This window comes from Argentina silus, assembly GCF_951799395.1.
Source record: "Argentina silus genome assembly, chromosome: 21".
NCBI lineage: Eukaryota > Metazoa > Chordata > Actinopteri > Argentiniformes > Argentinidae > Argentina > Argentina silus.
In genome coordinates this window covers 3,655,632-3,683,602 of record NC_139675.1, presented here as the reverse complement: position 1 = coordinate 3,683,602, position 27,971 = coordinate 3,655,632, and the positions used below count along the sequence as shown (strand labels likewise).

General features: G+C 46.9%; 1 protein-coding gene across 1 annotated transcript in view; it reads left to right on the top strand.

Annotated features, from left to right (window-relative positions):
- Positions 1–27,971, top strand: part of arhgap10 (Rho GTPase activating protein 10) — a gene marked incomplete at its 5' end in the record, with an annotated part of 57,288 nt that overhangs the window by 7,009 nt on the left and 22,308 nt on the right. Inside the window, 16 exons of the mRNA XM_083693228.1 lie at positions 8,492–8,587; positions 8,938–8,999; positions 11,433–11,504; positions 11,790–11,891; positions 14,211–14,321; positions 14,499–14,603; positions 15,501–15,630; positions 15,753–15,859; positions 16,318–16,412; positions 17,775–17,856; positions 18,194–18,236; positions 18,410–18,478; positions 19,012–19,086; positions 22,326–22,410; positions 25,094–25,152; positions 26,978–27,083. Coding sequence (XP_083549354.1) covers positions 8,492–8,587; positions 8,938–8,999; positions 11,433–11,504; positions 11,790–11,891; positions 14,211–14,321; positions 14,499–14,603; positions 15,501–15,630; positions 15,753–15,859; positions 16,318–16,412; positions 17,775–17,856; positions 18,194–18,236; positions 18,410–18,478; positions 19,012–19,086; positions 22,326–22,410; positions 25,094–25,152; positions 26,978–27,083 — 1,399 coding nt within the window. The remainder of the gene's footprint in view (positions 1–8,491; positions 8,588–8,937; positions 9,000–11,432; positions 11,505–11,789; positions 11,892–14,210; positions 14,322–14,498; positions 14,604–15,500; positions 15,631–15,752; positions 15,860–16,317; positions 16,413–17,774; positions 17,857–18,193; positions 18,237–18,409; positions 18,479–19,011; positions 19,087–22,325; positions 22,411–25,093; positions 25,153–26,977; positions 27,084–27,971) is intronic.

The window sequence follows — 27,971 nt, the reverse complement described above, 5'->3', positions numbered from 1 at the left end:
TACATTTGATTGAGTGATTGATTGTGGCTGTAACCGGAGTGTGAATGGGAGGGGCTCCCCTGTAAGCCTCAGTGATCCGCGCGCACACATGGCACTAATCAAGAGAATGGCAGAGTAACCCTATGACATCACTGTCCCTAGTGTATACTCTCTGACTGTAAACGATGACCTGTTCCGTGACCCCACCCCCCTCCCACCCCCACCCACCACCCCTTCATCAGAGAGGGAAGGAACTCTCACAGTCCACATTGGGTCTGTCTGAGAGACTGACAAAAAAAAAATTCTCTCTGTAAATTTAGCCCTAATTTGCATCGTAATTTTTTATCTATAACCATCACATGTATCACACTTCTTCTTCTTCTCCTCCTCCTTCTCCTTCTCTTCTTGGCTCATCAGTGCAGTCGGTGTGGCCCACGAGGGCCTCCCAGTATCTCTCTCTCCACCCCGTGTCTTCAAGGCTCCCTTATCTGGACTGTGGTTAAAGAATGCGTTATGTTTTATTGGTGTCCTTTGGACTTCCCGTGGAATGTCTCCATGGGAAGTCGTGTCCGCCTGGGTGTCATCACACAGTATCTTTCCTGCAGCCAATTAGCACCCTTCCTGCCGTGAATTCTGCGATGTTTGTTTTTTTCACTGCTGATCTGACTGTGCCCGATATGGTACTTATTGGAGCCCTGATTTACAGATAAAGATACAGTAGCCTATAAGATACAGTAGCCTATAAGATACAGTAGCCTATATGATACAGTAGCCTATAAGATACAGTAGCCTATATGATACAGTAGCCTATAGGCTGCAGTGTATTGAAGCGTCCTCAGTGTCCCGTGGAATGTTGTCAAAACATGTTTTCCTGCACTAGACGTGGGGAGGGGCGGCCCCCTGGATTTTCCACTGCAGTTCAGGCGGCTCAACAAACCGTTAGCCTTTTTCCGCTGAAGTGAAACTGTCACGATTTGCTGAAGATATTTACGCACGCGAATGTGCAGGACCCGGCACGTACAGTAGGGAAATCAAAGGTGTGGAATGTTTGATTTGAGAATCCATTTTCAATGGCCCCTTCTGCTTCAATGAAGCGCACTTTCAGTTGCGTCACCATTGACATTAAGCCATAGTCAGTCAACCAGAACTAATCTAATTCAACAGTGATCGGAGGCAGATTTCACCAATAATAGAGCTGGTGTCTTGAGCTAGGCGTGTCTCTCGAATACGTCAAAAGGTAACAAGACAATGGAGCTCTGTTGAGTACCTCGACATACGCCTGGGCTCCAATATCCACTACCACTAACACACCACACAGAATGAAGCAATGTCCTGTATCTGGGCCATGCTTTCTGGGTGCTAGGGCTAGTGTGCATATTGAACCACAGCCAGTGTTTCTGGTGTGTGTGATCTGGATGGGCCTTCATCACCAGAAGGCGACAGCACCGATGCCCTTTGTGACGCTGCCATCAGGAAGCAGAGGTTAGCTTAGCTTCGCTGGCACCCCAATCGCTGGCACACACTGATAGCACCCTCAGAGGTTAGATCCGGCGCGGTGCCCTGAGGGAGGACAGTGATGGGATGAAAGCCGGTCGCACGCGGCGCCCGAACATCCCTGACAGGATTATCGGCCGTACCGCAGCTCATGAGACTCTGGGAGAGAGGAGGCCAGGGCTCTGCCTCATCTGCATTGATTTGACGACCCGGGAGACCTGGAAGCGTATCGGATGCTCCTCGTTGTCACTCATTTGTTGAGCTCCCTGTCGTTGCGCAATGCGTTGTGCTGTGATAACAGCTTGTTGGGCGTCTACCAGGAACACGTCCCTGTCTGGTTATTTCCCCTCGTAGCAGAGATGAAGGAGAGAGGGATGAAAGAGATGAGGGGAGAGGGAGCTAGGTCAGACGATTGAGAAGCACCCAAAGATGCGAGTTTGGAGTATTGAGGTGCACCCGAAGAATTCTGCTCTCTGTCTGGTTATTTCCCATCGTTGCAGAGATGAAGGAGAAGAGACGAGGGGAGAGGAAGCTCATTTTAGACTATTGAGGTGCACCCGAAGATGCTAGTTTAGACTATTGAGGTGCACCTGAAGATGCTAGTTTAGACTATTGAGGTGCACCCGAAGATGCTAGTTTAGACTATTGAGATGGACACAAAGAGTTCTGATATTCCGACTCCTCCTCATGGTGTGGACTCATTCTGGAATTCCGCAGCCAATTCAAGGAAAATTGCTATGTTCAACATATGTGTTGCTACCAAAATAATGGTCTGGCTTGTATCAGCCATACCTCTGTTTTGACAATACTCTACCTCTAACCCATACTTTGCTACTCCCACATGAAGTGTGTTTACATCACCAGGACTACAACTCTGTTATTCTTCTCCTGAGTGGCAGTTATTTTGGATAACAACCTTTTTGTGTACCTGAAATGTGTGAACCTGAAATGTGTAGCCGAGGTGTTTATTCTGCATAGCAGACAAAGAACGTTTGGTAACACTTTACATTCAGGTCACGTTTGTTAAAGCGTTTACACGGTAAATGGTTTATTGTTTAATTTACAAATGTGACCTTAATGTAAAGTGTTACCGGAAAGTTCTGTGACCTCAGCAACTACCGACTGGCATAATTGAACCGGTTTATGGTTGGCTGACTTCATGACATTCAAATCTGTGTGGAGCACAATCTCAGCTGATGATTATTTGCTCGTAACTAACAAGGTTAGTTCACAGTAATGTGTTGTTTGCCTGCAGCTATGTGTTTTAGGTTGCAGGCTATGTAGAGTGTTTGTGGTAGGAACAGCGAGGCAGACTGAAAGAGCGGGACTGAGAGCTGTGGTTCCGGAGGTTGGGGCTTGCTGCATTCTTCTCACATCAAGCCCCATCTGATGAACCCATCTGATGGGGCGGCAGGTGGCCTAGATGTTAGAGAGGCTGGCCAGCAATCGGGAGGTCGCTGGTTCGATCCCCACCCTAGGGGGGAGCCGGATGTGAGCTGGTAACTGGAAGGTTACTGGCATCATATCTAAGGCTCCTACCACTGCCATTGTGCCCTTGAGCAAGGCTAAACTAACTGCTCCAGTCCAGAGCTCTGTTCTCCCTTGGGGGTGTGCAGTGTGTTTGTTGTCTCGGGAGGGGTGTGCACGTGTCAAATTCCTACAATTGATGAGAATTGATTGCAATTGATTGCATGGCCAAATAAGGAGTCATCTTCTTCTTCTTCTTCTTCTTCTCACTGTAGCTGCTCAGTGAAGTGCGTGATATATCTCACTCTCATATCTCACTCTTCATCCTATGTAACTGTCACGTACTGTAGCTGCCCCTAGTCACGAAGGCCTTCAGTCTGTAAGGAGATTTGATCAATGATGATGCAATCAAACATGTCTGTCTTGTCACCCAATGGGAGCAATGAAGAAGGGGCCTTCGCAACAACTCAGCGAGAAACTGCGATCTGCCACTTGATTGGTGGACAGGAAGGCTATTGTAAACACTTTCAGGTCACCACGTCTTTGAGGTCTCTTGTATAAGGTGTGTGTATAAGGTGTGTGTCTCTCAAACTATGTAGTTGAATTTATGAACTGCCGTTAGTTATTCGGTGTGTGCCGTACAATTGTATTTTGCTTGGACAACAAACTTGTAACTTGACAAAGTGGTTTTGGAACTGCGAGACATCTTAATTCCTACAATTCAAGTTTCAGCACATCAACCCCCGTCTGATGACAGTCCAGATAGTGCAGTGATGCATGTGTAATGTCACTCTCATGTCCACTCTCATATTTCACTCTTCTTCTTTGTCATTTAGTCACGTACCGTGGCTACCCCTAGCCACGAAGGGCTGTGTCTGATTACACCCTAACAACCAAGAGGCAATACCATAATGCTCCCTCTGTCACATTCCTCCTGACCCCAAATCAGTGGTTTGTTAAAGCATTCTCCAACCAACGTCACCACTAAATGAATTATAGGACCTATAACACAGTAATAACACAGGCCAGTCTATGAATACGTGTTCACCTCACTACTACGGTACCTCTAAGGTGCATTAGTAGTTGTCCAAGGTGTGGATGGAGTCAAATATTATTTATTTTTTTATTTTTCTCTCAATGAAGGGTTTTAATAAGGCTTACTGGTCTCTGGATGAGGAATCTCACAGACCTTTGAGCCAAGATCTAGGCCTATGTTTGGGTCCTTTTTGTTTTGCTTTGCTTTGCTTGTTGCCCCGCTGTGGACAAATATAGGCTACTACTGCTGTTACTGTAATGTTTTGATACCAGTTTTAGAAGTGCATTGGTACAGTAGGGCTACTTTCTGCACAGTTACATCCTGTGTCGTCATTGCTGCTCTGCTCAAGACTTCTAAAAGAAAAAAAAAAAGAAAAACCCAACAACAATTACCTCACTCGTTAAATGAAAAGGATGAAAGAGCAAGACAGGATGCTTCCTGCAGGTGCTATTTAAAGCCAGGCCAAATCGAACAGCAAACACTTGTAAACAATGCATTGCACCCCCCAACACCCTACATTACCAGAACTAGAAATTCAACACAGAAGAAAACGTTTTCTTCCTTTCTCCAGCACTGTGACTCCCGATGGCACTTCACCATATCCATATCACCACTTACGATGACTGTTGTATTGTTGATTCACTTACTTAGACAAATATACTTATTGTAAGCCGCTTTGGATGAAAGTGTCTGCCAAATGACTTCAGTGGAAATGTCAGCGTGCAGAACGCATCTCACTGTTTCCTGTAGCAACATGACCAATACAGACTGACTAAGGGAGACAAGTAGCTAATATAATAATAATAATAATAATAATAATAATAATAATAATAATAATATATGCCATTTAGCTGACGCTTTTATCCAAAGCGACTTGCATTGCAGTGAGTGCATACATTTCAGTATATATGGTCCCAGTAGGAATCAAACCCACAACCTAAGCGTTGTTAGCGTCATGCTCTACCAACTGAGCCACAGAGGACCACAGATAGATACAGGTCTGGAGTCAGTCACACAGTGCATCTACTTGTTGTGCTTGAGAGGTGGGAAACAGATATGAGATCAGCAAGGAATCCATGTATTGTCTACAACCCTCCTACACACACACACACACACACTCAAACACACACACTCAAATACACACACACTCACACACACACACACACTCAAATACACACACACACACACACATACTCAAATACACACACACACACTCACACACACACACACACACTCAAATACACACACACACACACATACTCAAATACACACACACACACTCAAACACACACACACACCGCAAGGTGATTGATAAAACAGATTTGGGATCAGTCAGTCAGGGCGAGGCTAAGTCTTTTGTGCCCGGGCCAGCAGGCATTGTGCTGCAGAGCTCACATGATTAAGCTTTGGGCGTCAGTATAGCCTATTACACACACACACACACACACACACACACACCCACCCACCCTGCAGGCCCAGCTCTGAGGGGTTAACAGCAAGGCCTTTTGGACCAGGCGTGGGTGTGTAAGCCGCTTAATCACCCGGGGTAGTACTGCTACACAGGAAATGTGTGTGATGTCCCACATTTTGTCCAAAAATATTATAGAGAGCGCCCAGGAAAGCAGACTGCGTTGTCATGACGATGTCAAGCTTTCAATCATTTGTAGTCGAGGATAGAATAATCGATATGGACCCGGTGTCATTCCCTCCAAATGAATGTAATGGCTACTTTTGCAATACACGATTGAAGAGTTACGCAAGAGTTTGTGTTGTGCATCGAGTGTCTGATGATAATCACATGAAGTTAGTTCCTGATTCCTATCTCCATAGTGGTGGGTTCAATGGCCTGTTCAGAATCTGAGCAAAAGGCTAAAGCCCAGCTGCTCTTTTCCCATAGAGACCCAGCCATTTGCCCAAGCTAACGATACAGCAGATCTGGATACCTCCTGTAGTTCCAGTCTAAAAATACCCCCCCCCCCCCCCCCCACTGCATTCTACAACCCATACTTCCCTATGGGACGGCCATCAGCCGGAGATCACCGACCCCTAGGAAATGGAGCCTACACACTGCTTGGAGACAGGCTTAAAGAACGCCAACACACACCCTAGGTCTGTAGTGTCTTACACAGGCATGGTCTCTGGCTCTTCACAACATGTCTGAGCCAGTGCTCCTTGAAGTCTCTGCACCATTGTTAACCATTTGTGTAAACACATTTAAGCAAGGGACTGTTATACTGAATGACATTTTGACACTTCAGAGCTCAATAACTCGTTTAAATGTAGCATTTTTTTTCCACCGTGAATATTTCTGGGTAGATAAAGGAGCGAGGGTTACGTAATCTCATGCAATTTTGACACACGTCTACATTTTTAGATGTGTATCTTGGGACACAAAAATGACGTCTCGTCTTTGGCCCCCGACAGGTTGTAACTCATGTCTTAAACAACCCTTCCTTCTCAGACAGGTAGATGTATTTTGTAGGCTACACAAGACCTTTGTCATGCTGTATGCCTGTGGGGATGAGTTGAGTCAGTATGTGTTCAACTCAATCAAATGTATTTGTATCGCACTTTTTACATAGACAAATATTCACAACAAGAACAATACTAAACAATACAAACAAACAAATACAATACAAACAATATGACCTAACACCGAACCATAGACCCCCCCCCCCCCCCCTCCCATAAAGCAAGCCAGGCAAAAGAAAAATAGGAAAAATGTAGGTCACAGTGGCGAGGAAAAACTCCCTGGGAAAAAAACAAAAACAAACTCCACATGGACGTCATGCTCGGGCCCGTGAAATCGGAGCTGTGCTTTTGCGAGTGTTCTGCTCTGCTTTATCGATTATATATTTTTGTTCAATAACACCAGTCTAATTACTCTGATCATGTCGACTATATACAAGCCATTCTTTTTCCATCTGGAAAATTATGTCAAAGGGTCAAATGTTGTGGTCAATATCAGCTGCAGGCTAGGCTCTTCACTGTGGGCTTGTACCAACACATCGTGATTGCATGTTCTCTGTGTCGGTTTATGTCACTGTAGACCAGCGTTTCCCTCCTGCGAATAGGGGACAGGATGCTGGCACGTTTAACAGGATGTTTGCAGAGTGTTTTAACCACTGTGTGTCAGTGACAGACGGAGTGTGTTAACCACGGTGAGCGTTAAATCATTCGTTCCAGTCTCTCGTGTGTGTGTGTGAAGCGTTCGTGCTTCAATAAGAACTTTCGCTCCACAATAAAAAAATTGGAGAAATTGATTCTCCACTTTCGAGCCTCCTGAGTCATCTAAGAAACATGTGGCCTTTGATCCAGGCCTGTAGAAGATAATAGGAAACTTGTGTTGAGCGATGTGTCATCACTACGCCCAGGTTAAGGGGCCCTGCATGCCTCCGTCGAGTTTAGCTCACTGATCTGAGTGATTTGGCAACGTGCAGAGCCACATTTGGGACTGCATAATTCCTGGCGAGCAGGGACATCACTAAGTGTGGCTATGGAAATCTGAGATCCCTCTCTTACTGAAGCAATCAGTCTGTTTGGGTTTTGGGTCATGATACTGTTAAGTTGAGATGGTTGTACCAAATGTACCGTCAGTCATGGAGTCAGCATATACGTCATACATTAAAACCGTCTTTGAACAGCAGAAAAAAAATCCAGGACTGTGGCTTTTTTTTTTCTTTTGTTTTTAAGTTGTTGTTTTTTTGTTGTTGTTTTTTGAGTGGGGCAGTCCCACTTTTATATTTTTCATTTGAGGGGTAGAGACAGTGGAGAAGGAAAGTAAGGAGCAGAGGGTATGTCAGCAGGGCGTGGGCCGGATTCTAACCCATGCCGACATGGGCGTATGTGTGCACTGTAGGCCGTGGTGCTGGACCCCTGGACCCCCCCAGGCCATGGTACTGGACCCCCCCAGGCCATGGTACTGGACCACCCCAGGCCATGGTACTGGACCACCCCAGGCCATGGTGCTAGACCCCTGGACCACCCCAGGCCACATGTACGACTATGGGACTTAACCTGGGGGACACAACTTGGACTTAACCTGGGGGGATCACCTCACACTAACACTGTGAATACTGCCTGGGCTGCATTAGATACAGCAGCCCATGTCATAGACAACGTACGGATGTAGGAGTGGTGCTGGACCCCTGGACCACCCCAGGCCATGGTACTGGACCACCCCAGGCCACAGTGCTGGACCACTGGACCACCCCAGGCCACGGTGCTGGACCACTGGACCACCCCAGGCCATGCTACTAGTACCACTGGATCACCCCAGGCCATGGTGCTGGACCACTGGACCACCCCAGGCCATGGTACTGGTTCCACTGGACCACCCCAGGCCACGGTGTTGGACCACTGGACCACCCCAGGCCATGGTACTAGTACCACTACATCACCCCAGGCCATGGTGCTGGACCACTGGACCACCCCAGGCCATGCTACTAGTACCACTGGACCACCCCAGAACCACGACTGTGCCTTTTTAACATTCTTTTATTCTTTCTCTCCCAGAGCTCGGCATGGCCCAGCGCAAGTTTGCCCACTGCCTGGGAGAGTTCCAGTTTGAGTACATCGGAGACGCGAAGACTGATGACGAGAGGTGCATTGGTGAGTGAGGCGTCGCTCTGCTCTCTGGTTAGCACGCCGTTGGCTCCTGCCAGCCCAGAACCGCAGACTGTAAATGTTAGTTTTTTTTTTTTCATTCTTTGTTTACCACCGAATTAAAGTGCTCCATGTGTCATTATATCCAAGTCCTTGTTTAGAGCTGAAAACACCGGTACTTATTATGTGTCTCTGTCTCTCTGTCGCTCTTTCTCTCTCTCTGTGTGTGTGTGTGTGTGTGTGTGTGTGTGTGTGTGTCGTCGTGTCTTGTCTTGTCTCTCTTCGTCTTGTGTGTCTGTCTGTGTGTCTGTCTGTGTGTCTGTCTGTGTGTCTGCGTGTGTCTGCGTGTCCTTCAGATGAATCGTTGCAGGAGTTCTCCAACTTCCTTAAGAACCTGGAAGACCAAAGAGAGTTAATGGTAAGCACAACCAGTTGAAACCTGCTTAGAATCCAGGAGAAATACCTGTGTGTGTGTGTGTGTGTGAGTGCGATTCACCCCCTAGCAAGCTCAGCGGATGTTACTGTAGTACCCTCAGCTCACAGCAAGCAGAGCTCACAGTAAACACTTCTCCAGCGGGTGCCCAGATGAGCTGAGTCTGTGTGTCGTAACACCAGAGAACAGACGCAGCAGAGCCACCTTCCTGCACCTGTCCAAGGGTCACTAACACACACACACACACACACACACACACACACACACACACACACACACACGCCAGGAGAGGAGGGGCACTCCTGTGGACAGAGGAGAGGATCCACATCATTAAACACAAGGACACGCCTTTACCGCTAGGAGAAATTACATAGCAGCCACAGCCCGTCAGTGGAGTCCAACAGCTCTGCAGGAGAGCAGCTCTGCAGGAGAGCAGCGCTGCGATGCATGATTACTAAACCCTGTCGACAGTCAAATGCATTTGTTGCAAATCTGCGGTATTGAGGAAGTTGTCGTCAAGCTGTTGTCTGTGGGCGGGCTTGGTTGTGAGGGACGGGGCTCTGGGGTATGCCCTGGGGTTACACAACCATCACGTGTTGAGTCATGTCGCCCTCCTGAGAGAGAGCTGTGTGTGTCAGCAGAAGGCTCTGTTTCACTCTTCAGAGACCCCTCCCGGCTTAATTCTCTCCTCCTTTATTTTTTTATTTTTTTAAATATGTACATAAGTGGATGTTTTGGTACTTAGAGCGTGTGATCTTTTTTTGTGACGCATACAGACCCTCGGCTGTAACGTTGTTACGCAAAATCTGAATGATGTTTTCTGAATTCAACCCGACACGTCCTGTGTCAGTACACGTCCTGTATCAGTACACGTCCTGTGTCAGTACACGTCCTGTGTCAGTACACGTCCTCTGTCAGTACACGTCCTGTGTCAGTACACGTCCTGTGTCAGTACACGTCCTGTGTCAGTACACGTCCTCTGTCAGTACACGTCCTCTGTCAGTACACGTCCTGTGTCAGTACACGTCCTATATCATAAGTCAAAGTGCAGAACTTGCGGGCGCTTAGTGGCGTAGCACGCTAATGCGCTGACCACATAATCGCAAGGTTCCCGGTTCGATTCCGACCCTCGACATGTCTTGCATGTCATCCCTCCTCTCTCTCTCTCTCACCCATCCTTCTTGTCAATCTCTACTGTCTCTATCCCAACAAAGCTGAAATGCCCTTAAAAACATATGAAAAAAAAAGTGTAGAACTTTCTACCTATCAGGAAGGTGGACATACTCGACATGTTATATACTGTAGAAATGGACCTACTGTTTTCGTGCGCTACAGATGGGGCCTGTAGTATTGTAACCTTTTAAATGACTCTCCTTAAGCTTCTAGTAAGCGGTAAGTGGGGGCACAGTGTGAGCTGACCGAGTGGTTCTGCTGGACCGGGGCCAGTCTACGCCTGCTGATCAGCCGAACGGGCACCGCGTAACGGGATGACTTCATAGCCCACAGCAGAGGAGCTGGGGATTGGCTGGCAGGCAGGCCCTGACATGCCCTGGAATCAGCTAGTTGAGAGAGAGAGAGAGGGAGGGAGGGAGGGGAGGAGAGAGAGAGAGAGAGACACACAGAGACACAGATGGATGGAGAGAGAGAGAGAGACACAGAGACACAGATGGATGGAGAGAGAGAGAGAGAGAGATGGATGGATGGATGGATGGAGAGTTAAGAGCGATAGATGAGGAGAGAGAGAGCGAAAGCACAGAGATCAGCCGTCTGAAACGTTTAATATTTTCGTTATTACCACTGCTGCTACTGTGTTTATTTAAGTTTTATTGTGGGTGGCTTCCCACAAAGTTACATTGTAACCTTGGGCAATTGCCACTTTATGCTGTCATTGTGTCATTGACACACACTGGTGAACCTTTGACCCTCCAGAGGAATGTGTTGTTGTAGCTGATGAAGTAGACCTACAGTACCAGTCAAACGTTTGGACACACCATCTCATTCAATGGTTTTTCTTTTCTTTTTATTATTTTCTACATTGTAGATTAATATTGAATACATCAAAACTATGAAGGAACACCTATGGAATTATGTAGTAAACAAAAAAGTGTTAAACAAACCAGAATATGGTTTATATTTTAGATTCTTCAAAGTCAAGCCACCTTTTGCTTTGATGACAGCTTTGCACACTCTTGGCAAGGTGTGTCCTAAACGTTTGACTGGTACTCTATATCATAGACTGAGTCAATCTTTTTTTGTGTTTACTGTTTTAAAACCATTGTAATTATTGATGGGAGAGGGAATGACCACATTCCAACAGTTGATTCAATTGATTGTATGGCTAATAAATCTTTGTTTGTTTGTTTGTTTGTTTGTTTGTTTGTTTGACTGTATCTCTCCTGTTCTGTCTTGATCTCCTAGATGAGAAACATCACAGAAACGTTGATGAAACCTCTGGAGAAGTTCAGGAAAGAACAGCTGGGCTCGGCCAAGGTATGAAATCATGGCACATGGCGCTCTAGACACTGCGTGTTATTCATCTAATAATCACACATGAGCACACAATCCTGTGTGCTCTGAACGCGTTGTTGAAGTTGGGCGGCGGTTTTTGATTAAAAAAAGCCGGTCTAAAGATAGCTGGCCAGCCGGCCGGCCAACCAGCCAGCCCAGCTCAGCTCCCTCTTATTGAAATAATTGAGAGTAATCCAATATTTTACGATAACATTTTCTTTTCCGCTTCTTATCTCTGCTTTACACGCTCTGTGATGGCCTTTAAAGACGGAAAGAAAGAAGTATGAGAAGGAAACAGAGAAGTACTACAGTTCGCTGGAGAAGCTTCTGAACATGTCAGCAAAGAAGAAGGAACCGCAGCTACAGGAGGTAATTTCACCCCTCCCTCCCTCCCTCTCTTTCTGCAATATTACGGAAAAATGGAAAACAGGCCAAACACACGGGTTCTCATCTTGACCCAAAATGGCTGAAAGGGGTATTTATTTTGTGTGAGGTCCTAGTAGACCCCTTGGCTCTTGTCTGTGGTGCCGCAGGGCCGAACTGGACTGCAGCTCAGCGGCTCTGGGCTGTGTGAGTTTCCACAGGCCTGGGGTAGCTTAGTTTCCCTGCTTGCTAGCCAGGGGAGGGGAGTGGAGGGGGGAGGAAGGGAGGAGAGGAGAGGAGAGGAGAGGCGAGGCGATGTTTCTGAACCACCATCACAGTCAACCTACAAGGCTGCAGCAACTTGGAGCAGCTCAAGACTACCGTGGCTCATATTATATTTATCTACCACTGTAGAAATATCAACACTTGTTACACACACAGTCCCCCTATTTCAGGGCGCCAAAATGAATGTCACAGATTCATATAATGTCCAAATTAAGCACTCATGTTCAGTATGTGGTCGATAATCCTTAATAATCCTGCCTGCAGTAACTGCCTTTGGGTCATTGTCTCACGGTGCGATGAAGCGCCATCCAGTTAATTTGGAGGCATTTGCTTGTCCTCAAGCATGTTTCTGTACACTTCAGAATACGTTCTGCTGCTACCATCAGCAGTTACATCATCGATTAAGATAAGTTAGCCAGTTCAAGTGTCAGCTAGTTAGCCAGTTCTAGTGTTAGCTAGTTAGCCAGTTCAAGTGGCAGCTAGTTAGCCAGTTCAAGTGTTAGCTAGTTAGCCTTTTCTAGTGGCAGCTAGTTAGCCAGTTCTAGTGGCAGCTAGTTAGCCAGTTCAAGTGGCAGTCTGAAAGCTTGAGGAAGGTTCCTTTGTGTATATATTTTCAGACTATTTTGACTTGTCGGAAGGCTATGGTGCATGGCATGTACCCTATGATAGCGTAAACAAACTCTGTCCCCTCACTAAACAATGCATGGGACACCACCATGTAAGGCGTGGCCATGTTGCCTGTATGCTGTATACACTAAGCAGAGAGGAAGCACTTCAAAACTGTTGACATTTTTACCACCGGACCATTCTGTTCTCTCCCCGACTTTCGTGACGCGAGGAGGGTAAGCGCCTGGAACAGAGATCTCTATCAGAGCTGAATAAATAGACCTGGCAGTGATTTTGGTCTGAACTCTCTCTCAGCTAATGTCATCACATAAACACCTGGAGACCTAGCCCTGGTCAGACATGATCTCAAGACTGGTTAGTCCTCGAGGTCCCACGTGTCTCCTCTGTGCTGGTAGAACTGCCTTTAGTCATTGTGCTCCTTGGGCATGAAATGACCTGCAGAATACTCTAAAACTTGCTGCTTTAGTGTCATTGGGCCTTTTTAGGAACCTGATGAAGGATTCCTCAGTAAAGAAGTGTTTATCATTGATTGTTGTCTGTAAAAAGAAAATTGTATTGCCTGTGTAAATTGTCCTTTTGAAATCTTGATGTAAATAATAGTGATGCACGTGTATATTTTTTGTAATCAGGGCACACTTTAAAAAGAGACCTTGGTCTCAAAGGGGACTTCCCTGAATAAATAAAGGAAAATTACGAAATACAATGAAAATAGAGGACTGCCCGGGGCACAAGCCAACATGTACCAGTATTCAAAAAGGCCATACATTTTTCTCCATGATCTTCATAAATAAAAAAAGGCATTTGGCTAGCCAATCAAGTAATCTACCGTCCCTCCTAATGACCTCTTCACCCCCATTACCCCCCTGTACAAGTTTCTCTCCTGTTAATAACAACAAAGTTTAAAAAAAAAAAAAAAAATCCTTCTTCTAGCATTGTGAGAAAATGTCATCACAGTAGTTACACAAGTTGTATCAGTCATATGAAAGTGTATAACCTGAAACTAGTTCTATGAATGTATTTTCCATAACACTACCTATGGCCCCTGGTCCGAGCATTGATTACTTTAGCTTATGATGACTGATGGATAGACGATTCACTTACTTAAACAAATGTATTTGTGAGTCGCTTTGGATAAAGGCGTCTGCTAAATGCCATACATGTAAATGTATTGTATACACAGCTATTGACCCTTTGTTACAAGTGGAAGTGTTGTACTGAAGCTCTCCCAATGAAAGTTGTCACATGCCATCTGCACCGTCTCTCTCTCAGTCTCTCTCTCCTCGGCCTCTGCATACAGTAAAACAGAGACTGAGGCTGTTTTTTCCTCTGTCTCCACAGAGACTTGTCTGTGTTGTATCACAATGCTGAGTGTGTCCTCTCCTCTCCTCTCCTCTCCTCTCCTCTGCTCTGCAGGCAGACGGCCAGGTGGAAAGTGTGAGAAAACACTTTCAGGAGGAGTCTCTGGACTACGTGTGCAAACTGCAGGAGATCCAGGAGAGGAAGAAGTTTGAGTGTGTGGAGCCAGTGAGTTCAAGATGGCCTCTGGTTTTATTTATTATTAAATTACAAATTACAAAAAAAAAAAGTACAAATTAAACTGAAAACTCGGCTTTGGGTCTTAATTAAAATGCATGCGAGACAAAGTAATATATTCATTTGGAAGCTAAATAGTTCTAACCTCTTCATCTCTGTTCTCCTCAGATGCTGGCGTTCTTCCAGACAGTGTTCACGTTTTATCACCAGGGATTTGAGCTGGCCAAAGACTTCGACCACTACAAGAAAGCCTTACAGATTAATATTCAGAATGTGAGACATCAGATCAGTCATACCAAGCCTCTAATTTGAGTTCATGAATATCCCATACGTTGATTACACGTTGAAATCCCACTCTGATGTTAATTAGATTAGATTAGATTAGATTCAACTTTATTGTCATTGTGCAGAGTACAAGTACAGAGACAACGAAATGCAGTTGTAATGGAAAAGGGCCTGTCAATGTCTCAGTTAATTGTGGGACTTTCCTTTGGCTGCTATTCTGCTTATTCTGATGTGTTTGCCAAGTGATTGTTATTAGGATCTACAAGCAATTACATGCTGGTCAGGTCTTAGTTTTGGTTTACCCTGACCCTACGTCTATGTCTATGGTCTAGTTACTCATGTTAGAAGCTACTTTACCAGTCACTGCTGTAACGGTGGTACATGCGGGCCAGGTTTTGGTTTCCCGCTGACTCTACGTCTATGTCTGGTCTAGTTACTCATGTTAGAAGCTACTTTACCAGTCACTGCTGTAAAGGTGGTACATGCGGGCCAGGTTTTAGTTTTGGTTTCTGCTGACTCTACGTCTATGTCTGGTCTAGTTACTCATGTTAGAAGCTACTTTACCAGTCACTGTAGAGGAGGTTCATGCGGGCCAGGTTTTAGTTTTGGTTTCCCCTGGCCCTTAGGTAGCCTAAATGTCTCCGGTCAAGTTACCCCTCTTAGAAACATCCTCACCAATCAGAGTAATTTTGAGTAATTTCCTTGACCCTTTCTTGAGCTTTCACTTTTACACACCCAGGGGAGTGGAGGGAGTTTCCAGGGGAAGCTCTCAGGTTTGTGTTTCCAGAGGCCTTGCATTGTGTTTAACCCCACCAAGACCTCCGGGTCAGGAGGAGTGACTTCCCTGTGGGTCTGTCCCTCCCCCCAACCCCTCCCCTCCCATAGACGCGGAGTCGGTTCGATGGCACGCGGGTGGAGGTCTATGAGCTGATGAAGAGGATCAGGGATAACCCCCAGGAGTACAGACAGACCAGCCCCATCAGCAGCGAAGGCTACCTGTATGTCCAGGAGAAACGTAAGGCCTCCACTCTCTGTGTGTGTGGGTTAATGTATGTGTCCGGCAGAGGTAACGTTTATTTTTATACAAAACACGATTGAGGTACGGTGTAACAGTGAAATGCGTCCTCTCATCCTCAGGGCCACCTCCCTTTGGTTCCAGTTGGGTGAAACGTTACTGCACATTTGTGAAAGAGCAGAAGATCCTACATATGGTGACCTTTGACCACAGATCTGGAGGAAAGAATGTGAGTCATCGAACTGATAACAATACAATACTATACTACACACACACACACACACACACACACACACAATACAATACTATACACTCACTGACACACACACAAACAATACTGTACACACACACACATACAATGCTATACACACACACGCAATACAATACTATATACACACACACACACACACACACACACACACACAATACAATACGATACAAACACACACAATACAATACTATACTCACACACACAATACGACACAATACTATACCCAGGCACACTATACTATACAATAATATACACACACACAATACAATACACGTGCAAAACAGTACAGTACATGGCAAAAAAGTGCAGTACATGGTGTAATATTACAAGGAACAATACAATGTAGTAATGCTGAATCAGCATTGACTGTTGAAATCAGTGCAGTCATCGCCAGTAACAGTAATTCTTTCCCCCAGGGCGAGATCGAGTCAGTCACCCTCAAATCCTGCGTCCGCAAAACCACAGACATGCTGGACCGGAGGTTCTGTCTCGATATAGAAATAACAGACAGGTATGTACCATCACCGCGCCCCACACCGTGAATCCGATCCATTACTCATCACATTCTGATCTAAGCCGTAATAATCCGCTGTGGAAATGTCAGAAACCTTTCCACCGCCTCCTGCTTGTGACTATGAGTGGGTATCTTATCTTGAGAAAAATCAAGGGGATTTTTTTTTAAAGAAAATTACGTAATACCCCTCCAGACCTGACTCACTCAAGCCAGCAGATGAGTTAACCTGCAGGCTGTATCCCCCTGCGACCCCGGCTGCGATCAGCTTGCACATTAACTCACCTACTGCCAAAGAATTCCGGAACACTCGCCACCTAGAGTGCCAAGTGTTACCTAGCAACAACACTTTGATTGGCTACAGCGTGAAGCATCATAATTGATGTATTCCAGACAATTTGGGCGGCTTTATTCACCCCCGGCATTAAACGAGTTAATAGCTTAATTATTGTATTATAAAAAAAAAAAATGTTTTCGACTACTTGCAGTATGCACTCTCTGCAACTCTACCCCCCCACCCCCCCACCCTCCCCCACCCCCCTGTAGCCTGTAATTCTCCCCATTAAGGGTAATGCTCTGCTCCACACAGTCACGGTCTCTGTGTTTCCAGCGTAGCTCAGGGCTGTGTCTGGTCTACCGTAGGGCCGCGCTGGGGAGGATTTGACATGCTAGATCGCCCCTGCACATAGCTGAGGGGATCAGTCATGGTCTGCTGTGTATCGCTGTAATAGATATCTCATTATGTCACTCCACTGAACCTCCCCTTGCTGCAAAACCAGCCTATAAATAGCATAAACAACCGTCCCAGGCTTGGAGGTTGAGTTCCACGTCCACACGCGGCACAGCGCAGACGTAACGTAGACCTTTTTCCCGCAACAGGTTTGTTTCACGTGTTCCGGAGCAGGTTATAGATTACCGGGTTTACCTGTCAATGTTTAGAGCCCCCCGGGACTCCAGATTAGGCCGGTCCTTGACTCCAGATTAGTATCAAACAACACATTTAGGGGCTTAACACACGACAGCGCTGACCCAGACCAGCACTGTTTCAGCAACAATGGTGGATGTGTGTGATCAGGCCAGGCAGCGCAGCTCAGCTTTGTTCTGCTCTCTGGTGTTACGAGGGTATTAGTGGTCTGTTATTCGTCGTTGGGACCCCAGACTGTGACTAACTCAGACTGGTGTCTGTCTCTGTCTCTGTCTCTGTGTGTGTGTGTGTGTGTGTGTGTGTGTGTGTGTGTGTGTGTGTGTGTGTGTGTGTGTGTCTGTGTGTCTGTGTGTCTGTGTGTCTGTGTGTCTGTGTGTCTGTGTCTGTCTGTCTCTGTCTGTCTCTGTCTGTCTGTGTGTGTGTGGTTCCTCTGCTAGACCAGGGACAATCCTCACGGTCCAGGCGCTGTCTGAAGATGACCACAAGTTCTGGATACAAGCCATGGGTGGGAAAGATCCTGTAAGTCAACCATACCATCTGAACCATTCTATACCATCTGAACCATTCTATACCATCTGAACCATTCTATACCATCTTAACCATACCACACCATGCCACCTTAACCATACCACACCATGCCATCTGTGGTCATCAACCATACATGCCACCTGTGTCATCAACCATACATGCCATCTCAACTGCTGTCTGTTGGAAAAAAAAACAAGCTAAACGGCTAATGAACTACTACAGTGCTAGAAACTAAGGTGTTTTTTAGTGTGGTTTTCCCCCTTGGATACCGATTACTGCCACTGTTGGAGGGGGAAAAACATTGGTAACATTTGTTTTTCTTGAACAGATCGGGCACTACCTGGGTAAGACCTATTCAAAAGAAAGAGGAAGTAAGTATCCTGCAGCGATTGTTTTTTCAATAAAAACGAAAGATGTTATCGTGTTAAAACTGATTAAGGGAGTTTGTACTTTCAGTGTTATTTCAGTTTTCCTTTCAGTTTCAGTTATAACAAAAAAAAAACATACAAGTAACTGAATGAATTGTGCTTTTCTTGCTCTGCAGTCGATGCCCAGCTGGACGACCTGGGTCTTTCATTTGTGAAGAATTCCATCAATGCCATTGAGAAAAGAGGTGAGCTGGACATGATGAAAATGATGAAAATAATAGTGGAAAAGTCAATGCAATGCCGTCTTCTCACCACACGAGGGCAGTCTTGCACCAATATCCAATTAAAACTGCAGTCTGTTGTGCGTTTAGCTACTGTAGAAGAGTAATGTCTACCTAGGGTAAATGACCCTATATTTTCTATCACAGCATGGCTTGTTTATCAAAGTCGAACTTTTCACCCTCCTAGGATTACACAGTTTAGGTCCACAGTTGAGCTTTTGCACGGTTCATTCACTGTAACTGTGTTTACTGTGTGTTTGTTTTGTCTGTGTCTGACCCTGTGCTCTGACATCCGTGCGTGTGTGTGTGAGCATGCTAGTGTGTGTGTGTGTGTGCACGCGCTAGTGTGTGTGTGTGCACGCGCTAGTGTGTGTGTGTGCACGCGCTAGTGTGTGTGTGTGTGTATGTGTGTGCTCGTGTCTGTGCTGAGGGTATGCAACAAAGATAGTATCCCTGTGAGAATGGACAGTAGTAAGGATGTTGTTCTTGTCTGCCAGGCATCAACGACCAGGGTCTGTACAGGGTGGTGGGGGTCAGCTCCAAGGTCCAGAAGCTCCTCTGTCTAATGATCGGTGAGACACTCATTATTCACTCCTCCCCGTTCCCTCTCCCTCCGAACTGAAGCACGACACACCCCCGTGCTGCAGCCACGCCAACAGCTCCGTTTAAAGATGTTGATTTGTTTAGAGACGTGAAGGTTGTAGTGGAGAACATCTATGAACGTCTGCCGTTTGAACTCAGCAGTCATGTCAGCTCCACGCTTTACACTCCTGTCTGCAACGTGGTGAACGTTTCGCCTCATTGGACACACACACACACACACACACACACACACACACACACCCCAGTTCAGAGGGCCCCAACCTGTGTACTGTATGAGTTTGCTCACAAATGTTGTAAGTTCCTTATTGTCATGTACCCAGCAGAGCAGAGCAGAGCAGAGAGATGCTTGTATCCCACCCGGGCCTCAACAGTGTGACACACGGCACAATAAAACTTACTAAATGCTAAAAATACACCCCAACTCAATACACCCCAACTCAATACACCCCAACTCAATACACCCCAACTCAATACACCCCAACTAAATACACCCAACTAAATCGCATGATAGAAATACAAAATACTGGAATAGCCTGAGGATGGTTATGACCATCATACAAGGGTAGGTGGTAGTGGGCAATGCGAAATACAGTTATGTGCATTAATAAGTGCAATATGACTGCAAAATGCCCGATATAAGAAGGTGAAAAGTCAATCTAGCAGTGTGTGTGTGGGGGGGAGGGTCAGTGGTCACCGGGGTCGTCTGATGGTTCAGTGCTTCTCAGAGCGTAGCCTACAGTCCAGTCCTGCTGTATCACCACCAGGACTCACATCAACCCTGCCCTCCTGTGCAACAGGTGCCCCCCCCACCCCCACCCCCCCTCCGCCATTCTCATCAGCAGTCAGACCTGTCCTGTCAGACAGGCCGGGGGCGAGGCTGGCTCAGAGCGCCAAAGGGCCCCCACTCCTGCCCCCCGCCCCGTCCTCACTGCAGAGACACTCCTTAACTCACCGGGAGCTGGGAATCAGATTGCCATTCAGATCCTCCTCTCCTCTCTCAAACTCTCTCCGTCTCCCTCGTTCTTTCACTTTTCTTTCCCTCTCTCCTGTCTTCTTCCCTCCCCCAGTCCCATTCACTTATCTCCACTCGCACCCCCCCCCCCCCCCCTCGTCTCCTCCTGTCTCCGGTAGACACTAGCTCTCTCTCTCTCTCTCTCTCTCTCGGTCTCTGTCAGCTCAGCTCTGTGTTCTGAATGACAACAAACCAGGTCCACCGCTGCCAGCCTGTCTCAGCAAGCTGCCCTCAGGCTCCCCAACCTGCGCACACAGACACACACACACACACACACGGACGGACACACACACACACACGGACGGACACACACACACACTCACAGACTAATGCTCGACAGCCAATTAACACCCTGGTACTAGACATTAGTCAGACGCGGCCCTCGCAGGGAGACAGGACAACTAAGAGATGGTAAGTGTGATCACGTGACAGGGGAAAAGAGACACAGCACCCTGTCACCTAGCCTAGCCTAGCCCCTGTCTGGACCCACATTCTACAAAGACAATCCATTCATGCATTTTTTGATTTATTTATACACGACAAATGGAGAAATACCCCCCCCCCCCTTTACAGGTATAACAGTGGGGGGCGCAGAAGTAGATTTTCCCATTTCTAACTTTCTTTCTCTTTCTGTCTCCGTCTCTCACTCTCTGTCCTTCTCCCTTCCTACCTCAAGGAGCAAGACTGACTTACTGTCAAGATTTTGCAATAGTTACAACTTCCACGGTGAATGATGGACTTTAGTAAGGTCGCTCAGCGCACTGGTTTTATCAACATTCGTGTAACCAAGCAATATGATGTATTTGTGGTCCTTCCAGCCCGGTCGTAGTCGACCTACAGAGTTGATCGGAGCACAGAGCCATGGCCTTGTGGTACCCATCACTGTTGGAGCCACACACACACACACACTCAAACATGCGCACACACACTCAAACATGCGCACACACACACACACACAAACACACACACACACACACACACTCAAACATGCGCGCACACACACACACACACACTCGCCACTGAAGATCTCTCCCACCATCTGTAGCTGAACACACACATTTGGCAGTTGGCCTGGTAGGAAAACATTAGCTCTAGCTCGTTGATGTTGGCGTGGCCACTCTGTGTCCAGAGAGGAGGGTAGAGAAACGCTGGAGAAACACTGGAGAAACGCTGGAGAAACGCTGGAGAAACGCTGGAGAAACACTGGAGAAACACTGGAGAAACAGTAGAGAAACGCTGGAGAAACACTGGAGAAACAGTAGAGAAACGCTGGAGAAACAGAAACACTACAGAAACACTGGAGAAACACTGGAGAAACACTGGAGAAACAGAAACACTACAGAAACACTGGAGAAACACTGGAGAAACAGAAACACTACAGAAACACTGGAGAAACAGAAACACTACAGAAACACTGGAGAAACAGAAACACTACAGAAACACTGCAGCTCTCCTGGCTTTACTTGCGGAGGGATGAAATGAAATAAATAAATCGCCTGTGCTGCAGCAACCTCCCACGAAGCCTTCCCCGCAATCCTCCTGGTGACCTGAGGCTTGGCCCTGCACCAGTGTCTGACTCAAACACTCCGCTCTCCACGCCTTACACACATACACACATACACACATGCACACACGCACACACACACACACACACTCTGCAACAATTCTTTGAATGAAGGACTATTTCTCTCTCTAAAGCAGCCATCCACACACACACACACACACACCCCACACACCACCACCACCCCCCACACACACCACCCCCCCCCCCCCCCCCACACACACACACACACACACCCCACACACCACCACACCCCCCCCACACACACACACACCATCCAAACACCTAACGTGGCGTCCCCAGAGCCCTGTTGTTATAGATGTATCTTAATTAGAGTCGAAGCAACACTTTACTGTTAGTGTCGGCTCCACAGGGGCACAGCTGGCCCTCCGGGCCGAACAACACACTGCTCTGCTTTTACCCTCAAAAGACTAATTAAAGGTTATTACTACGAGTTGATTTGGTTCATCCTCCTAAAGGGTTAAACCACACTGATGTACTCACAGCGCCAAGAGTACGCCGACGGGTGTTGCCGGGTATTACCGGCGTTGATGATTTTGTGACAGTCTTACCTGCTGACCTCCTGTATGCGTATAGAGTCCGTTACCGTTTCTACCGTTTCTTTTCCACTAAAGATGAGAAGAGTAACGAGGTGGACCTGTCTACGTGTGAGGACTGGGACGTGAAGACCATCACCAGCGCACTGAAGCTGTACCTGAGGTAAGGCTCGTTTGAATACATTACCCCGCTGATGTCATCATGATAATGTAGCAACAGTGACGGTCTGATCGTTCTGTGACATTAACCCGTTCACTGCCACAGCAGCACGTGCATCTATACTGTACAGTACAGTACGCACACACACCCGCACACCACACACACACACACACACACGCACACACCACACGCGCGCACACACACACACACACACTTGAACATTACTTGTCAAGTCGGCTCCTTTTGTGGTATTGGTTGTGTGCCCACTGATGTGTGAATGTGTTGGTGGGAAGCAGTATGTAAATACAGCACTCTGGACTCCTACACCGCGCGGCGATGGCTACATCCACATAGACAATCACGCATTTGAAAGCAGACACATAATCGATCCTCTTCATCAAGTCCTCTGACTTCATTATTCAAAGCCACTGTGCCCTCAGTAAATGGGCCAGGGGTTGCCTCTCTCTCTCTCTCTCTCTCCCCCTCTCTCTCTCTCTCTCCCTCCCCCTCTCCCCTTCTCTCTCTCTCTCTCTCTCTCTCTCTCTCTCCCTCCCTCTCCCCCTCTCTCTCTCTCTCTCCCTCTCCCTCTCCCCTTCTCTCTCTCTCTCTCTCTCAGGGGAGTTATGTCCTCCACCTCCTGTAGATTATATCTACATATCTACTGTACTGCTACTTCCACCCCCGTAGAAGTCATCCGTCATCAAATGTATAGTTTCGGTAACCAAGGAGAAAAAAAAATGGTGGTCTTGATCTACAGTCACTCCCTCCTGTCACCACTCACAGTGCCCACCAGGTTGTACGGTTGTACGAGATGCAGGATGCCACATTATTCAAAACAAGTTTGAAGCAGAAGTGAAGTCTTTTAAATCACCTGGGAAGGTGTGGATTTATCCTTTAATTTTAAGCAATTAAAACCTCAAACGGTTGTACGCGCACCTGCGGAGAGCATTCCATGTCTGTTTTTCTAGTTAGTGGATTTTCAAAGCTTGTTTGGCAGAAATGTACTTCGTTTTGCTTCTGCGGTGAAAGCATATGTATATTTACTGAACTATACTGTAAACTCAGGCTCTGCATACATCTGCTGCCAATGCAATTATTGTATTCATATTGTGCTAACGAGCCATATTTACATAGCGCCTGCCTAATTAGGCCTTGCTCTGTGTCCCCTGTGCTGCAAACTGTTACCATAATGAAATTAAAAGGATTGGCAAGTTCTCGGTGGCAATTCAGTACGTCGAATAAAAACAATAAACTTGGAACAAAGTCCTTTCTTCGCATTATTTTCTAATTTTCTAATTAAACAACAATAAATGACGTTTTGTTTAGTTTTCCGAAGTCCGTCCGTCAGTTCGATTTGAAACCATGGGAACTGGACTAGTATCAGTCGGCTCGGCGGCCAGGCGGCCTGGCGATGACGGAGGCCGGGTCGGCGAGGTCACGGCAGTGTGTGTTGTGACTGGCCGGATTTAGCCGTGACCCCTGACAGGAAGTGGTTTGATGTGGGGGGGCCGGGGGTCATGGGACTGGGTCCCAGCCTGTCTGTTTCATCTCCAGGCCAACAGTGAGCCCTGCCTCAAACACGCAACCGTATCTAACAGAAACACTCTGGATGTACCACAGTATACTGTAGGTCTACCACTGAGCAGTGGAGGTGGAGGTCGGAGGATCAGGGGCTCATCGAATGAATGGTATCAAAACACAGGAGCCCTTCCTCCGATTTCTACCTCCACCACCATACACACACACACACAATACAACAGAAATACTATATACAGTAAATACTCTACACACACACACACACACACACACACAACACAACAGAAATACCACATACAGTATGTACAGTACTACAGAGATTCTATTCAGTGGATATATACTAAAGGGATGTATTCTCTCCTCTGTCCACTAGGGCATCCTGGAGTGTTTCCACATCGTAGGCTGCATTGTTCAGACTAACGTTCTCCATCCATCATCCTCAGATGGAAACGTATTCTTCCATTATACCACAGACTTCTAACAACTCGTATTCTTGGCTGATGACTTCCTGCAGTAGAGACAGCCGGTTGACGCAAAGAAATGTGCTCCATACTCCGTACCCTCTCTCCCCTCCCTCCCTCTCTCCTCCCCTCCTCTCTCTCCCTCTCTCCCCTCCCTCTCCTCCCCTCCCTTCCTCTCTCCCGTCCTCTCTCTCCTCTCTCTCTCCCATCCTCTCTCTCTCTCCCCTCCCTTCTCTCTCTCCCCTCCCTTCCTCTCTCCCTTCCTCTCTCTCTCTCTATCTCTCCCTTCCTCTCTCTCCCTCCCTGCCTTCCTCCCCCTCGCCCTCTCTCCTGTTCTCTCAGTGTATCTGCCTGTGCTGCAGAGTCGGAGGGTCAGCCTCATTCCCCTGGTTCCTCTGGGGCTAAGTAGCCTTGGCCAGAGGCCAGGTGCAGTGTGGAAGTACCTTCAGATGAACTTGGTTATCTCACCGTGCGCACCGTCTAATTCCCTCCCCCTGGCCTGGCCACATTAATCATTGTTGTGTTCAGACCCTATAAAACAGTGCAGCATCTATTTCTGTCCCCCCCCATCTCTCTCTCTCTCTCTCTCTCTCTCTCTCTCTCTCTCTCTCTCTCTCACTCACTCTCTTTCTTTCTCGTACTGTACCCTCTCTCTCTCTCTCGCTGTCTGTCTCTCTCTCTCTCTGCAGGAGCCTCCCTGAGCCAATAATGACCTATGGACTGTACAAAGAGTTTATCAACCCTGCAAGTAAGTTTCACCACCTCCAAACACACACACACACACACACACACACACACACAGGCCTCAGCATCTCACAAACTACTCTCAAACAACTCGTGTGTGTGTGTGTGTGTGTAGGACCAGAAAACATCAGGATGTTTTTATTCTGTATTTAATCAATCACTTCAGCTCCGGGATCACACGTGGGAGGCATGATGAGGTAGTTATTGCATCTGATAGAAACTATAGCAAGCTAGCCTAAGCAAATTCAGTTAAATTATTTTCACCATCTCAACTTTTTATGGAAAACAGATGGCAGAAGACATGTTTGGAAAGTTAAACATCTCGTAGAGTCAAAACAAATGTGGTGTGGCACAGTGTCTGTATTCAATAAGCGTGAAGGAATGACACATGAGTGGTAGCATGTACTGTATCCTCCCCCCTGCACAATCCCAATGTTTTTGGGGGAGACAGAGAGTGAGAGACAGACAGACAGACGGAGGGAGACAGACAGATGGAGAGAGGGTGACAGACAGACAGAGGGAGAGAGAGAGACACAGAGAGACAGCGTGACAGGGACTGAGTGAGTGACAGTTTCTGTTTGAGTTGGAATTGTTCCAATACTAGGCTGAATCGTGTGTGTGTGTGTGTGTGCGCGTGTGTGTGCGTGTGTGTCCGTCCGTCCGTCCATGTGTTTGTGCACTCAACTGTGGTATTAATCACTGTATTCCAAGGCCAGTCCTGTCCTGATTTTCAGGAGCACTGTAAATACATCAGTGGTGGACTTATGGGCCGTCTGTAAACGTTCCTCGCCACCAGCAAGTGGCCATGAAGCCTTTCATTTGACTTTGACTCGGAAGTCTTCTTTCCAACACAGTGTTTTCCTCCTCGTCCTCCTCGTCCTCCCCCCCTCCCCCTCCTCCTCCTCCCCCCCTCGTTCTCCTCCCCCTCCCCCGCCTGCCATTAAAGTCACCTCTACCCCTCTGTCCACGAGCCATTTGGGTCAACATAAAGGAAACGGGAACTCTACATCCTGTGAAAGACTATCAAGTCTTGTCCTTAAATGGCCCCGCTGATTTGGGACAGGAAGCAGATATTTTTTCGCCCACAGAGCGCATCGTCCCTGTGTGATGTTTTGAATGAATCTCACCATGAATTTCTCCCTTTTCAACAAGTGTCATAATTGGATCACGGTTGACGTTTTTATCAGCCCTTTGCACTCATAGAGAACGGAAGACAAATGGATTAACGGTGAATGTTATTCTGACGAGTGACAGCATCCACAAGGCGCTTTTTCCCTGTTCAAATCCTTGTCGTTCCCATCGTGTGTGTTTCTGTGTCTGTGTGTGTGTCTGTGTGTGTGTGTGTGTCTGTGTGTGTGTGGGCGGGCGGCAGCCAGCCAGCCATCAGTGTGTGTGAGTGAATGTCTAAGGGTTGATCTTGGAGAGCTTTAATCGTAGCTTTATGTATAAAAGCATTATCTCCATAGCTACCAAAATTAAAAAAATACAAAAAAAAATACAAAAATTAAAAATTGCCAGATGAATTCTTGTCATGTCAAATCTCACCGTCAAAATGAATGTTGATACAATGAAATAATAAGTATAATGTGTTTATTCCCATCATCACACTCGGAAGAGCCCAAATACATTGCAGTCTACCACGTACTGAACACTACCACGTACTGAACACTTAGACGTTTCACATTAGTGTTGGTTTCTTGCAATTAGAGGAATGTGAAGAAATGTACACAATGCTAAACCAGTGCTGTGTGTGTCTCTGTGTGTGTCTCTGTGTGTCTCTCTGTCTCTGTGTGTGTCTGTGTGTGTCTGTGTGTGTGTGGTTTGATCAGAGGGTGGGAGCCCAGAGTCTCGTATCCAGGCCGTCCACTGTCTGGTCCACAAGCTGCCAGAGAGGAACCGCCTGGTGCTGGGACAGCTGATGAAGCACCTGGCTACGTGAGTGATTAACTCTCTGTTTTCTATCTTCTTTTTTTTCCCCCTCTCTTTTGTCTTTTTTTTCATTACTCTCTTCCTTACCTGTCTGTTTCAATCTCTCTCTCTCTTTTCTCTTCCTCACTCTCCTCCTGTCTATCTCCTCTTTTTCTCACTCCCTCTCTCTCCGCCCTCCTTTCTCTCACTCCCACTCTCTCTCCCTCTCTTTTCCTCACTCCCACTCTCTCTCCCTCTCTCCTCCTCTGCCCCTTCTGTCACTCCTCGTTCTCCATCTCTCCCTGATCCAAGAGAAAGGAAAAAAAAAAAAAGCCCCTTTCTCCCTCACAATGCCCCCCTCAGTCCCTGACGACTACAGAGACGACTGGTTCAGACGCACGCAGTCATACTGGACACATTTCTATTCATGGGTTGGATTTGTGGAGCACTTTTCTAGACACCCAAAGTACTTAACTTGTGTACTTTTCTGATTCCGTTTCCTTTGAGCAGAGCCCAGAGCGAGGGCCTTTCCCCTCCCAGCATACCAGCATGCACAGCTCATAATGAAATGGACTGCTCAGATTAAGCCTCTGTTTACCTTCCTGGGATTATTATACATACACACACACACACACACACACACGCACGCATGCACACTTACGAATACACACGCACCCTTACGAATACACACGCACACTTACGAACACACACGCACGGACACACACACACACAAATGCACACTTAAGAACACGCACACAAATACACTCCAAAATGGCCGCTGTTGCGCAACCCCTTTGCGAGAGATGAGAGAGATTAGACAGGGAAAATAGATTTTCAAAAAGATGTTAGCTACCATTACAAGGTTTTCCCCTCAGCTAGCTTTTTATAAACTAAATAGGAGCAAATTGAAGATAA